This window comes from Grampus griseus (assembly GCF_964374135.1).
Source record: "Grampus griseus genome assembly, chromosome: 16".
NCBI lineage: Eukaryota > Metazoa > Chordata > Mammalia > Artiodactyla > Delphinidae > Grampus > Grampus griseus.
In genome coordinates, this window is record NC_139010.1 from 26,062,714 (window position 1) to 26,078,448 (window position 15,735).

At 48.9% G+C, this 15,735-nt stretch overlaps 1 protein-coding gene across 2 annotated transcripts in view; it reads right to left on the reverse strand.

Annotated features, from left to right (window-relative positions):
• The window catches only part of PSAP (prosaposin), a 34,022-nt gene that overhangs the window by 7,292 nt on the left and 10,995 nt on the right, over positions 1-15,735 (reverse strand). For both annotated transcript variants that reach the window (XM_082673847.1, XM_082673846.1), the window contains exons 2-7: positions 7,434-7,567; positions 5,532-5,606; positions 4,820-4,945; positions 3,670-3,870; positions 3,114-3,257; positions 1,748-1,804 (exon numbers count right to left, since the gene is read on the reverse strand). In XM_082673847.1, coding sequence (XP_082529973.1) covers positions 1,748-1,804; positions 3,114-3,257; positions 3,670-3,870; positions 4,820-4,945; positions 5,532-5,606; positions 7,434-7,567 — 737 coding nt within the window. The remainder of the gene's footprint in view (positions 1-1,747; positions 1,805-3,113; positions 3,258-3,669; positions 3,871-4,819; positions 4,946-5,531; positions 5,607-7,433; positions 7,568-15,735) is intronic.

Genomic DNA, 15,735 nt, shown 5'->3' on the forward strand with positions numbered 1-15,735 from the left:
AAGGAAAGGACACAACAGTTAAGAAAAAATTAAAACAACAATAATCAAGCAGTTAACCAGGTATAAGGATGTCTGTCACCAGAAGTTTAGGTGAAATGCCCTTCCGGTCACCTAGCAGCAACCTACCTTGTTCCTACTATTGCATGCACGTGGGGACCCTGAAAGCTACTCTCTCCTTCAAGGGTCGGACCACACTGCCCCCAGAAGCCTGTTGGTGCACCATCCCCATGCCCCTAACACGCCACGGCAAAACACTGAGCAGCAGGTCCCCAGAAAACACGTTAGGAGGGGCTTTCCTTGCTCAGAAGCCAAGCCCACCACGCCTGCAAGGCCCTCACCTCAGACTGGGGATGAGCGGCCGGGAACAAGACACAGGGCTGCTCAAATCAGGGGCGTGTGTCCGAATATCTAATACACCCGGAGGGGTCAGGGATCCCCAGCCCAGGTCTCAGGCCAATCTGCCCCCAGGTGGCCGAATGCCAGCCTGGAAGGCTGGTTTGACAATGCAGGCATACCTCACTTTATTGAGCTTCACAGATTTTACAAATTGAAGGTCTGTCGCAACCCTGCTTCAAGCAAGTCTATTGGCCCCCATTGTTCCAATAAATAGCATTTCCTCACTGCGTGTTTCTGCGTCACATTTTGGTAATTCTCACAATATTTCAACTTTTTACTGCTATGACTCACTGAAGGCTTAGATGATGGTTAATGGTTTTTAGCAATGGAGTATTTTTTAATTAAGGTATGTACGTTGTTTCTTTAGACCTAATGCTACTGCACACGTAACAGACCACGGTGTGGTATACACATAACTTTTATATGACTGGGAAGCCAAAAAATTCGTTTGACTCACTTTATTGTGATATTCACTGTACTGCAGTGGTCTGAAACCAAACCTGCAGTATCTTTGAGGTAAGCCTGTGTTATTAAAAGCCCTGCCCTTTGACTCAGCAATTCCAGTCTTAGTTACCTATCTTAAGGGAAAAACCAGGAATGCGCATGTGTATCTACTTGTCCCTGAGGAGAACAAACTCAAGGACTGTAGGCCAGTCTCAACATAGTTGGGAAGTCAGCATGACAGAGAAAAAAAGGACAACTCGCCCCTCACCCACTGCAGATCAGATCTCAGGAGGCCAGTGCATCTTCCCCATGTAAGGATGCCTTCAGACCTCCCTGCCCTGTACAGTTTGCTGCGTGGATCGAGCTGGCTTCACTGTGCTTTCTGGATATTTTCTACCTCTAATAATGAAGGAATGCCCCTACCCCCTGGATGCATGAGAAGCAAGTGCAGGAATTACGGGCTCCAGCAGCAGCTACAGCTAACACTGCTGCAGAGTGCAGGACCAGCTCTGGGAGGCGGATGCTCCCGCCTCAGAACTCAGGCTGGAAGACAGCAATCCTCAGGCCTGGCCTAGCTACAGAGCAGACTATTCCCAAGGGTCCCAGAATGAAAGCCAGATGCTAGAAATCTGATGGCCAGCTCACATACGCACCGGCAAACCAACCACCAGGAAGCCAGCAGGGCAGTCCCGGGGGTCAGGCTACTTCAGCCTTTCCCTTACCTGGGGAAGGCAAGGGGGAGGTACTGAGTTGCAGGTGGACAGTCTGCTGGTCAAAGAGGGCTCATTCTGGCCCAATTCAGTACTTAAAGGTAAAAGGGAAACTAAACCATATAATTTTCAAAATCCTAGAAATCACAGTTTGAGACAAAGAAAAATGCTAACAAGGAGCTTCCCCTGCCACCTACCATATGCATCACCATTTGGATAGCAATTTCCGAATACTGGTTGATATAGTTCTTGCACTGGGGAGAGAGAAACAGACTGTTAGCGAAACTCACTACTACAACAACACACCAAAACCCCACCCTTTCCAACAGTGTCAATAGGTGAGTATCAAGCAAGTTTCCAAGAGTGGAATCATCAATGCCTGCTCTGGGCAAGTCTCAATAAGATAAAAAATGGCAATCTGGTTACTCCATACCTTACAGGAAAACACGTGTGCAAAAGTGTTTTGAAAATGTTTTCCAAAGGCCCTTAGAGATGAGGTCCTCCAATTTCCTTTTATGGCCCATACTTTCCCCGAGGTCACACGGCAACTACTCAGTGGCAATTTAGAGTGAGTGTGGCTACAAGATACACTATGATGGATCAGAGATTACTTTTCAAATCCGTTCACACATTCTTGGACAGGATTATAAAGTTTAAATCCAGTATAATCCAGTTAAGTTATAATGATTTTCATAAAAATCTAGGTATTTCCTGCAGACCCTATCTGGTCATGACTGGGGAGCCTCTATATGTGAGAAAACAGGGTGATATGACAGCTCTCAGAGAGGTTAACCTGGGGAAGCCAACTGACACAGCGAATATACCAAGATACTTCAATGAGGCTAAAAGATTCACAGGTTTTAAAGAAAGTTAACAGAAAGGAACCCTTAGCTCCCAGAGCGGACTTCTTACAGCTGGCCTCCCCACGTCCAGCCTTGCAGAGGTTCATTAGTGGTCGGGTACTAAATGGCATTTTGGTTTTAGACATCAATCTCATGAGTGTGGGTAATGGGAACACGGTCCAAGACATAAACCCCCCACGGGGCTAACGAAGAGTTTCTGAGCCTGGAGGACCAACATTCACCAAAGTAAGGAAGGCATCCCGGGTGAGCCTCTTACAAGCCAGGCGCGTGGCTTCCCCTGGGCAACCACCCTGCTGGCGGCGGGGACAGCACACCTAGAATTACGAATAGACAACAGTCAGGCCTTAGAACCAGAACAGGGTTCTAAGTGGTTCTACTGTTGTTTCTTAAAGTTGTGGTGACTGCGAGAAAAAAAAAAAAAAACTTCACAAAAGTGGTCTCCTTCTCCTTCCACTATTTTGTCCCACGAGTTCTGCTACATATCCAAACTCAATGAACCAGCCAGGTATTTAAGCACCCACCACATATCTGGCTGCTTTCTGGGAACTGGGAATTGTCTGAACATGTCTTCTTCAAAGCCCTCAGGCTGGAACTTGAAATGGCGCCCCAGGAAGTGAACTTTTCTTGCCTCCCCCACTGCTGTCTCCACAGCCCAGCTCCCTGGCCCAGAACGTCCTCCGATGCCTGAGGTAAGGCTCACCATGTCGGCCATGCCAGGCCCCAGGCGGTCGCACTCCTCCCTGGCGTGGTCCATCAAGGCCTCGACAAAGCTGGAGTTGGTCCTCACAGCAGTCTGCACGTCAGTCACCATCTGAATGCAGTCCTGGCAAACGTCCCCTTCAGCCTAGAGACACAGGGGCAGTTGGTCTGTAAACACTGCATATTCCTAAAAACAGCTAAGAGTGTTCAGATTCCGACATGCTCGTAACTGCAGCACCAGGGGTGAGTCCCTGAACTGTTCCTAATGTGTTTTTACAGGCTCTAAAGGGACTGACAGGTTTAAAATCAAGTGGGCATTGATTATAGTAAAGCTTAACAGGAAGGGGGAACCATCTCTGCGTCTGTTAGATATCCCGGTTCTTCAGAACCTCCATGCACAACCATCTGAACGGTGGGTTGTGGAACTGCAGAATCAAGTAAAGGAATAAGGCCCCAGTCTGAGAGCTGTACGCACACGCCGCCCCCTTTCGTGTCACAGCTCAAACCCAACCAAAGACAGGGCACGGGGCCCTGGGGGGCCAGGCCCACTGCCTCACCTTGTGCTGGGGCTTGCTGTGGGGCCCGTCCTGAGGGTAGAGGAGGAGGGGCACGTTGGCCATGAAGGGAGCCACCACCTCAGCCATATCCAGGTCCGGGATCTGATTGGACTTGAGCTGGTTCTGGTGATTCAGCTCTGCCAGGTGCTTCTGAAGAGACTCACAGAGGTTGAGAGCGGAGCACACCTCCCCGGGATGGCTCTGGGGGGAAAGAGGCACAAGTGGAAATCCTCTCCCCAGAAGGAAACAGGCCACCTGGCGCCTTCGAATTCTCCCTTTCCTCATCTCCTGGCATGACTCACGTGCGCACGCCCAGCTAACAGGCGCATCTCAAACCAAACCGCCCGACCTGCTTGGCCAGCCCCACGGCTCCATTATGACAAATGGTTCCACTCTCGGGGGTGCCAGCCACCAACATGGAAGACATGCCTAACTCCTCCCCTCCACCAGCAAGTCCAGTCCGTTTATCCACTAAGACCATGTGCAGCTGTCCGCCTCCACTGTCCCCATCAGATCTCACACCTGACCGTCCTGCCAGCTCTTGCAACTCCCAATTGGTGGGACCCAGACCAGACCAACCCCTTTGAAAAGGGGTCATCTCACCTCTCCCCGTGAAACCCTCCAAGACCTCCCCACTGCACCGACAATCCTGAAACAGCCTGAAAGGTCTTGCGTGATGTGACCCCTGCTTTCCTCACCAAAACCTTGGCCCCATCTCAGGACACTCCTGCCCCACTGGAGGTTCTTAGGGTCCTTCCAAATTCCACAAACCTGGCTCCTTGTTCCTTGCTGAAAACCCAACCTCTGGCACATGGTTTATGCATAACAGATACTTACTGAATGAAAGTCAAGCATCCTTGTAGCTGACATGAGTTATCAAGTCAGCACCTATAACTGTTATACCAGTTTACATTCCTTCATTAATTCTGTGAGTTCCCATTTCCCATACCCTCCCCAACCCTTGAACGTTACAAGCAGAGTGGTCTGCATTGCCAAAGCCATTCTGGACGAAAACTGTACAAAAGATCTGGTGACAAAATCTCAGTCTATGAACGGACTTTCCGTTTTAGTCACTGTAATCTGGTCTGGAACCTCCCCCGGGCCCCAGAGGTGCCTTGAAGGAAGAGTCTATCTACTCTCCATCACGTACCATTTGTCCTTTAATCATGTCCAGGATGACCGGGAGGTAGGAGTCGACGATCTCCTTGCAGGAGGCAGACATGTTCGGCTTGGGCAGCCAGTCGCAGGTCCTCTCCAAGTACACGAGGATCTCTTGCTAGAGAGGACAGAGGCAAGGGTCGGACCAGGATGGACTCCTTCTCCACAAACGGGCTGAAAGCAAGAGGCCCTCCACAACTCCAGAAACGTGAAGGCTAGAAACAGTGGCCCTCGGGGAAGAGGACCTGGGAGAGGGCTAGTGTGGAGCCGTGGCCCTGCCAGGTCAGGGAGGCAAAAAGCAGGTGCGAGCAGTATTCAGAACGAAGATCCTCTGACCTGCGGTCTCACTGGCACAGGGAATTCTGAGCAGAAGTCACCAAAAATGGACCTAAAGGTTAACGGCATATGATACAAAGTCCCGATCAACCTCGGGCATTTGACGCCTAGCCCAGGAGTCAGCAAACTAGGGCCCACGGCCCGTTTTTGTACAGCCTGTGGGTAAGAATGGTTCTTACATTTTTAAAGGATGGAGGTGGGGGACGTTACATGACAGAAGCAGTCTGTGACCCACAGGACAGTTATTTCCGACCTGAGCCTAGACCATTCCTCGCTGGACGCCCTCAGTCACAGCTCTGTACGGAACCGATGCACGTGGCCACACGGCCACCGCTCACACGCAGTCACACACCCTGGTGGCGGCTCACCTCAGTGGCGTTGTCTTTCAACATGTCACCGGCTGCAGTGATGACGTCTTTGCATATGTCGCAGGGGAGGGATTTCTAAGAGGAAGGAACACGAGGGAGAGAGCTCTGTATTCGTAGGACATAACTCACACCGCACACAGCTGAACACTGCCATGGCCGTTTTCCTGTTTCATCTAACCATGGCCATCTCTGACACACTGGAACATCCCGGTCCCCCAACCTAGGTGAGAAGCAGTGGACACCGCGGGGGAGGCTTAGATGTGGCTGATCACGCTACGCTGTGCTTCTGCAGGATAGAAACCCTCTTCCTGTACCCTCTATACCCCTCAGCGCCTTGCTCAGTGCACACGGCACAGGCTACATTTCGCATTCATGCTCACAACAGCTCTGGGAAGAAACTGAGGCTCAAAAGTCAGCTGGAACTCAGGGCAGCAGAAATCAGAGAAAATCGGTAACGTGACGGAACATCACAGAGTAAGAGGGTGCGGGCAGTGAAACAAGGCCCAGTCAGACCTCTGCGCACTCCCACCAGCACTGCTGCCGGCGCTCTGTCTGCCTTCCACCTCCTGGGCAGTGCTGTGTGCCAGTGAAGGCCGCACGTCACCATTGCAGAGCTCAGAGACATGACGCGAGTCTTCTAGACAAGACTGGCATCCCTACATGGCCCAGGACCACGGAAATTCTAGCCAGTCCTCAAAGCTCTTGGGGCGCTCCCTTCTTTATGTCAACCAATTTTCAACCCATGAAGAAGGAACTAACACTTCTGGGTGAGATTAAGGAACACCTGTGAATTTAGCTGCATTTAGAGAAACCGCCTTGAACCTTCGGACCTGATCAGGCTAATACTGTGCATGCGGCCACTCAGGTTACATGTGCCTTTTTTTCAGTATCGTGAACTTATGATATCGTGAATTTGTGCATGATGCCCGAGAGGTTCCGGTATCCACGAGACTGTCCTGTCAAGAGAGAAAGATCTAAACTGCCCCCGTGATACATTAAACTTCAAAAGAGGAAGCAGTATTAAAAACAAGATCAGAAGCAAATTAGAAACCAAATCTGAAAGTAATTTTGGCCACAGAGAGTGGTTTAAGACAGTGAATTCAGAAAACTAAAAGAGCAGTGTTACTGAATTAATTCTTCTTCTCCTACTGAAGGAGTACTAGTGGCCAGCGGCATGTTTTAGACCTCAAGCTCCACGCAATCAAACCTGCCTTGTACCACAGGCTGAAGCACATCCCAGAGCAAACAAACAGCACTTCCTGTAGTCCCCTGGCCCAGCCAGCAGAGCTCGGGCGTCTCCTGAGGACTCAGGTTGCGTGGAGTGTGCACTTGAGGTCTGTCATCTTAAGAGTATTCCCCATATTAATGTGCTATATTTATCACTGTTTAGATGAAAAATCAGTGGCATCTTTTCCAGTCTGGCTATAGTTGGAAATAAAATTTTAGATAGCTACCAAGCTCTAGGGTCTGAATCAGTGATCTGCCTGTTTAAAAGACAAAAATACCAAAAAAGGGGGGAAAGGATTTCAAAAGCTTAGCATCTACTTTGAGTGAGTGACCAAGGACAGAGCTGTACCCGTGTGCCCTGTCCTGGGAATGGGAGCTGCACCTGCCGGTCCCTTATGTGGGGTAGAGAGGTGGGAGCTGCATCTGGAGGGCAGCATGGGGCACGCGGTGGAGGACAGGCAGGACCTCCCCCTATCTGTGCCACCAGGACACTGGGCGGCCTTGGGGGAATGGAGCCTCCCCGCTCCAGCCCGCCACTCCTCCGCATGGGTACCCCCACCCACAAACAGGTCTCAGGTTCACCAGGAAGAACAAACAAAAGGAAGCAGGAGAGAGCACTCCGTAAAGGGCAGCAGTTACAGAGGACACAGAGGCCCAGCCGTCGGAGGCACTCACCACGGCCGGCTTGTTCCAGACGGTCTGCAGGCAGTGCTGCACGGCCCCGCAGTCAGACGCCGTCTTCACGTTCTGGCACCACACGGCCGAGCCTCGGGTACATTCTCTCAGGCCCAGGACGGGGCTGGCGAGAGCTGCAAGCAGAATCAGTGTGAGGATGCGGCCCATTCCCACTTACCAGGCCCACCTCACTTGCTTCCCCAGCATCAGGGGCCTTGGCATTTTGCGGGACACTAGGCTGGCCCCTCACCAGCTGTATGAGACACGAGCCACAGAGCCAAGGAGCTGCGTTGTCACATCATATGTCACAGGGCTGAGAGGGACTAATCTACCTGGTTCACCGTTTTCCTCTCACACTATTTTTAAACAGTATCAGATCAGTCCTTTTAATCTTTACCATCTTAAATCTCCATGAAGTAATGAAAGAAATCACAAGAGGAAAGACTGGCAGGTTTAAAAATAGAGATTTTAACTTCTGTAGAAATGAAAAATGGCCAAAGTTAAAAAAAATTGTAATGAGGGCTTCCCTGGTGGCGCAGTGGTAGAGAGTCCGCCTGCCGATGCAGGGGACACGGGTTCGTGCCCCGGTCCGGGAAGATCCCACATGCCGCGGAGCGGCTGGGCCCATGAGCCATGGCTGCTAAGCCTGAGCGTCCGGAGCCTGTGCTCCACAGCGGGCGGGGCCGCAACAGTGAGAAGCCCGCGTACAGAAAAAAAAAAAAAAAAATTGTAATGAGAACACAAAGAGTCATATCCTCATTACATAAAACAATGGCTTTTAATGTTGTTCTAGTAGAAGAGACCTTTTATAATCAACTGGGTGAGTTTCTGCACATAAACAAGTTTGCTAGCAAAAAAACAAAACTACATAGCCTGGATATCACAAAGTGTAGGTATGTCCATTCGAAACCGATTGCACACACAGAGTTTCATCTATGGTGTAACAAGGAAAGGACTCAGGCGGAAGTCACAACCACAGAAATGGGATTAAGGAAAAAAAAAACAGAAGAAAGGTTCAAGTCACCTGGAACCAAAGAAATGCAGGTTAAAGCAAGAAGGTACCATATTTTTAAAGTTAAAATAGTAATCAACGGAAAACAAAAACAAAAAACCTTACCACCAAATAGTGATAAATTTGTGGAAAAAGATGCATTCTTATAAGGCTGACAGCAGTGTGACTAGTAAGTACTTCTCAAAATATATTAATATATTTCAAGAACTGAGGGGAAAAAATCCCTCTTCAAAAATCCACTTCTAATAAAACATTTTAGGGAAATCCAGTAATTCAAGAGGTAAAATACAATATGCCTAAGTGTATATATATATATGTGTGTATATATATATATATATATATACACACACATATATATAAAGTCAAATTCACGACATTAAAAAAAAGGCAGATGTAACCTGAATGGTCAAAACTAGAGGGAAAAAACTAGTGATATTCTTACCAAAATATTATGCAGGGGCTTCCCTGGTGGCTCAGTGATTAAGAATCCGCCTGTCAATGCAGGGGACACGGGTTCGATCCCTAGTCTGGGAAGATCCCACATGCCACGGAGCATTTAAGCCCGTGCGCCACAACTACTGAGCCCGTACTCTAGAGCCCACAAGCCACAACTACTGAGCCTGTGTGCTGCAACTACTGAAACCCATGCCCCTAGAGCCCATGCTCTGCAGCAAGAGAAGCCACCGCAGTGAGAAGCGCGTGCACTGCAACGAAGGGTAGCCCCCGCTCACCGCAACTAGAGGAAAGCCCATGCGCAGCAACGAAGACCCAACACAGCCAAAAATAAATAAATTTATAAAAAAAAATATTATGCAGTTGCTAAATATACTTATAAAAATGATGTACGTCAAACAGAAAAATATTCAAGAATATGAAATTGGGGTTGTACAAAAATCAGAAAATAAAACAAGATGGTTGGCTAAATTACTTTTTTAAATTCCCCATGTCATGTTGCTTGTGTGTAATTTTAAAGAATATTTTATAAACTGCCCTGAGAGAACTATGGTATTCCTTGATTCTGGAACTAAAAACTGGGGAGAAAACTCTCACATTCACATCTCACTAGGAAGCAACAGATTACACCGGGCCACATGCAGACGTATGACTGCACAGCAGCTATCACAGGAGGGTTGAAGTAACTTCTACTGTAAACAGAAAACATTTGGCTTGGGTCTGAGAAGAAAACCCCACAGCCACGTAGAAACAGATTTAGAACCGCAGGAGTCATGCTGCATGTTGCTTCACCTTGTAAACCAAGAGAGGACACAGTAATTCTATAGACATCTCTCTCTCTCTCTCTCTCTCTCTCTCTCTCTCTCTCTCTCTCTCGCTCTCGCTCTCGCTCTCTCTCACTCTCACTCTCACTCACACACACACACATATCATAGGCTACAACACATGGAGGGCGGCGCAGTGGTTGAGAGTCCGCCTGCCGATGCAGGGGACGCGGGTTCGTACCCCGGTCCGGGAAGATCCCACATGCCACGGAGCGGCTGGGCCCGTGAGCCATGGTCGCTGGGCCTGCGCGTCCGGAGCCTGTGCTCCGCAACGGGAGAGGCCACAACAGTGAGAGGCCCGCGTACCGCAAAAAAAAAAAAAAAAAAAAAAAAAAACTAGAAGGAAGGAAAGGAAATACTGTTATTACTTTACTAGCTATTCAAGACTAGCTATAGTTCGACAAACTGTTCATGCAGACACAGAGTCACAGGTCCCCAGAAAGCTCAAGCCAGATGATCTGCGCCCCTTCAGACACCACCAAACGAATTCTTAATCTGCCCAGATTACAGCCTTCTCTGCCCTTTGGGGAGCAAAAAAATCACAACCCACAACCAGTTCATGAACTCAACAGAACTGGCCTCATTCCAAAAGCTGTTGGTTTGATCTGGTCTCTGTGGGTAAACATGTGCCCGATTCAAAACAGTACCACACTCCCCAGATGGTTAACCATAACACAGCCAAGGTAGGCTGCAGCCTTCAGCCGTAGGTCCTGGGAGGTCAGAGGGGAGCAGGAGTCCCGTCACGAGGGTAAGGGCTCTGAGGAGTGAGGGGGTCACAGAGCCAGCCCCAGACCTGGCAGCTCCCACCAGCGCTTCCCACGCTCCTCTCAGGCACTGGCCTCCCAGTTCCCCTGAACAGTACCCACTAAGTACATCGCCTGCTTCTACATCTGAATTAGGAGCTCGAATTATGAACAGGAGGCTACAAAATGAGTCTCTAGGCAAAGGAACATACAGAGATACACAGTGACGCCGGAAGGATGGACCTCGGCAGATAAAAGCAGGGCTCCCTGCACAAGGCCTGACCACCACTCTCCATCCTTACAAATACTCAGTCTAGGGATTTTCTCCAAACTTCCAGCCAGGAACCGGCTTTAACTGACCAAAATCTATCAGGTTTCCCCGAACACAATGCACTATCATAGGCCCAAGCTGCAAGAATACTTTGTAACTTGTTTACTCCCCCTAGGAACTTGAAAGAGTAATCACCTGCTATAAAGACTTGTTACTTGTTTTGGCCAGGCTATTCTGGACTAAAAAAGTAGCCCCTTCTATCTGAGATTGGTCCAGCTACTGCAGAACCCAAGGTCATTTCCCAGTCCTAACAGTCGCTGAATGGTAACAAGCCCCCACCTCAGAACTAGAGGTAAAATATATGCCTGGTGGCCAATCTGGCAGACCTGAGAGGTCACCCAATCCAAGCCTAAAACGGACTGCAGGGACACTAAGAAATGAAAACTGAAGTCCCAGCTCCCAGAAACTCAGTTCTCACCAAGACCTCCCCATTTACCTCCAAACTAAAGCCAAATTTATAAAGGTGCACGTTATTAAAATGGTCTGTGGTGCGATTTCCTAAGATGACCCGAAACAACTGCGTGTCCTCAGGGTTGGTAATGAGGCTGAAACAAGCCTGGCGATGCCAAGTGCGTGACCTGCTGAGAGGTTCAGGGGCTTATTTTGGGAGCCGGTCTCCTGAGAGGGAATCAAACAGTGGGTGAGAACACGTTTGGAACATAGATCCCTTCCTCAGAAAACATACTAATACACAACACCCTCACACCACTTCAGGGGGTTCTCAACACCTGTCCAGGGACTCCAGCTGGGGACTGAAAGCTCTCGGGGTAAGCATGGTTTTTCTCCACAGAAGTGGGAAAACAACTAAGATGAAGACGCAATTATCAACTCCATTGACCGCGACAAGCAGTGCTTTCAGGTGGGAGGGACAGACACAGGAATAATGGTGCTGCGTTAGCAGAAACACGGAGCTGCAAGGAGAATGCCCAACTGTTCCGGGGAGCCGGAGGTGGCTTCTTCAAAATGAAAATTGAACTGGCACCTGAAAGAAGGCAGCTGAAAGACTGGTGGGGCGGGGCGGGGGGAGGGGGATTCCTGAACATTCTGAGGGAGAGCAGTGATCTTTGCTGAAGGGAAAGAACACTTTTGTCTTTTCAGGAGCGGGGCTCCAGCAGACCTCAGGCCCACTGGGAAAGGCCCCACCAGGCACTCATCCCTTGTGATGAGTGTCGCCCATGGTCCATGCTGTGGGCGACAGCTCGTGTTAGTGTCACCCAGTTGTGATGTGGCAGAAACGAGGGGGAGGTGGGGAGATCCAGATGATGGGCACCTAAATGGAGTGGAAGGCTCATCCCAAAAAGGCTGAGCAGGGAGCAGGGACAGCAAGGGCTGAAGACTGACAGCTGGGAAAATGAAACTCTCCGGGTTAAATTTAAATGTGCAGTCTGTTGGGCTGAAAGAAAAAGCAGGGCAGCAAAAGCCAACAGCGCAAGGACAGAGGTGGGGCTCGGAAGCTGCGGCGGGAGTGGACACAGGCAGGCAGAGCACACCTGCGCGCCCTGCTTCCCGTGGGAGAGTGACAAGCGCAGGTCGGAAGGCGAGGCCCTTAGGAGACTGCAGGTGTTTAGCTGGGGGAGAGAAGGTTTCCGGGATAAGCACAGTTATCTTCACAGGTGAAGGACACCTTCCACCTCTGACATGGGGGTGGATCTGCTCTGGGTGGTGGCTTCCGATCCCAGACCTCAGAGCGGTTGGGTAGAGGTGAAGGGAAGCAGACCACAGCTCAAGGTAAGGAACACACTTAACACCCACAGGCTATAAAAGGGGAATCGCAGACTTCCCTGGTGGTCCAGTGGTTAAGACCCCACGTTCCCACTGCAGGGGACGCGGGGTTTGATCCCTGGTAGGGAATAAGGGTCCCACATGCCACACGGCACAGCCAGAAGAAAGAAAAAAATTAAGGAAACCTGTGAGAGATTAAGCAGGTTCTAACTAATAAGTGCAGAGTCTCAACTTGAAGTCAGAGTTCTCACTCTGAAGCCTGAACTGTCCTCTAACCATTAAACTGATGCTTAAAAAAAAAAAAAAAAAAAAAAAAGGGAATGAGTTGGCTTGTTATGTGATGACCTCTACAAGAGTGGGAGCAACCAAGCAGAAACGAAATGCCCAACCTACACGGATTCTGTGTCAGAGGGATCCTGAGTGGTGAGCGGGGCTAGAAGACCTCTAGAGGCTACAAAAGTCTTCACTGTTAGAATAATGAGGCAAATGACATTTTCAGTATTCACACATAACCAATATGAAAATTACCCTAACCTACATTCTTATGAGTTATTTCTCAAAACATCTTCCCAGCAAAGCTTTCATCTCTATTTTCATCTTCCCACACTGCCCTCAAAAACCAACTTCCTTCCCTGAGGCAACAGGCTGAACTCTAAGACAGTTCTTAGAACGTCTGCCTGACACCCTGGAGATTTGATTAAATTTGTCCTATTAAGAAGGATCACTGCTCAGGGTAAGGCGAGCACTACACTTCTTAGTTCAAGGGCCTGGCATTCGAGCCCTCAGTGACAAATGCTGGCGGGCTGGAGTCAGAGAAATGATCACTTCAGAGACACTAAAACCCCACAACCAAGTTTCATTTTATGAGGACAGGGTTTCAGGTTTGTTTTTTGTTTTTTTAAGACTTCAGTGGTTATCTCCTTAGGAAAGGGGTGGGGGCTCTGTTCCCTTCTTACTCCTAGGCTTAGAAGAAAATAAGCAGATGTGCTCTAAACCACTCCACATGTAGGTCACTTATCAAAGACAGGCTGTAGTGGAATTTTACTGTCTTGAGAACAGCTGCCACGAGCTGGATCCGTCATGGGCTTGGTGGCCGCTCTAGACTCTGACCCAAAATCCTCAGTGAGCCTGGGAGGGAGGGAAGGAGGGAGAGCTCACCACAGCCGTGTGTGTTTTAGCTGCTCTTACGATGACTTCTTAAGTGAGAAGGGGCTAAACCCCAAGTTTAGAGCGAGGCTTCTAAGGCAACTTACCCACCATCTAACAAGTTAAAGGTTTTTCAAACACGGTATACTGAAAAGAAAATAAGATCTGCCTGCAAGTCCTGTCCAAATGACCCTAAACAAATCGCCATCCTTCTCAGCTTGTTTTCCATCTGTAAAATGAGGATGAAGCCATTGATCACTGGATTGTTTTGAGAAAGGAGACGACGTAACTATGCACTTTCAACGGCCAGAGTATTAGTCTCTCAACCATCATCTCTCTCTCTGGTATCTTAATTTACCCACATTATCTTGACTCCCCTACCAGACTGCCTCTGAAATCAGACAGTGAAGGTTCAGATCATGGCTCTACCACTTCTAGTCATGTGACCTTCAGACTTTGGTCTTCCAATCTGCAAAATGGGGCTATTACTAGTACCTACCCCAAGGGATTTGTAAAAATTAACCGACTGTAAAACACAGGGCAGTGCTGGCATGCTACAGAAGTCCAATGAGCACTATTACTATTATTATCCACAGTAGCAACTGGAAGACCTTTTTCACATCTACTATCTTGCCCAGAACAGGTGTTCCACAAATAGCTGAATCAAGGATGTTCTATGCTTTCTCTACATTTAATCAGGTCATTAACTGGCAGCTCAAAGACCTAGAGAGCTGTTTCCCAGCAACCTCAGAAGTTGTTGGTTGCTAAATTCAAGACCCAGAAATCACCAGGAGAGTGAAGCACAGGCCCCACTGTAATGAGCCCAGGAGTCGATCCTGTGTAGCTAGAAGCTAAACAAGAAGCCCTGCGTGGGCAAAAATGAGAGGCGCCCAGCGAAGCACCAGTACCACCACCAGTGAAAAGCTTTCAGTAATTCACGTCATTGGAGCTACAGGCTGATTGGCCCTCCAATCCCAAGAAAGTTGCCACTGTTGAAAATATTTTTGGAACCCACTTTTTAGAAAAGCCCCCTCAAAAACCTCTCCTTCTCTGGAAGGGCACAGAGGCAGTATGGCAACATGATCACTGCCCTGAGTGTTGGGGGTAGACAGACCTGACGAAATTCCTGCTGTGCTGTCTACTAAAGCCAAGCCTCAGACAACTTACTAACGCCACAATTATCTGCAAAATATGGAAAATAAGAGTGCCCTTGGGGCTTCCCTGGTGGCTCAGTGGTTAAGAATCTGCCTGCCAACGCAGGGGACACGGGTTCAAGTCCTGGTCTGGGAAGATCCCACATGCCGCGGAGCAACTAAGCCCATGGGCCATGGCTACTGAGCCTGCGCTCTAGAGCTCGTGAGCCACAGCTACTGAAGCCCGCACACCTAGAGCCCACGGTCCGCAACAAGAGAAGCCGCTGCAATGAGAAGCCCGCGCACCGCAACGAAGAGTAGCCCCCGCTCAACACTAGAGAAAGCCCACGCAGCAACGAAGACCCAACCCAGCCATAAATTAATTAATTAATTAATTAACTTCCTTTAAAAAAAAGAGTGCCCTCTTCTCAGGAATTCTGTGAAGATTAATAAGAAGGCACAGAAAGCACTGAGAGTGCCTGGTACTTATGAAGCTCAGTTAATTGTACACTGGCTTGTTAATGGTGGACTCGAGGGAAAGGATGACAAAGGGAGGTGTTCACATTCTAATTTTTGTATACTAGCATAAATTAATTTTTTCTCATGTTACTTTTAAAATCAGAAAAAATAGTTAAACCTTACAACCTGCTTTAGGGAACAATTATCACCCAGTGTGGCACAGACCACAAGTTGCTCCCTATATCTATTCTCCACTCCTTTCAAAGGAACAGAACCACAAATTCTTAGCTACACACATGGCTGCCAAAATTTAAAACCACATTTCCCAGTCCCCCTTGTAGCAGGGTCTGGCCATGAAACCACATTCTGGCTGATGGGATGTTAGTAGACATTATTGCACTTTTAAAGACAAGTGATGGCTGGAACTTTGGCAGCCATGATGGGCCATGAAGAAAGGGCCTAGACCTCAATGATGCAGA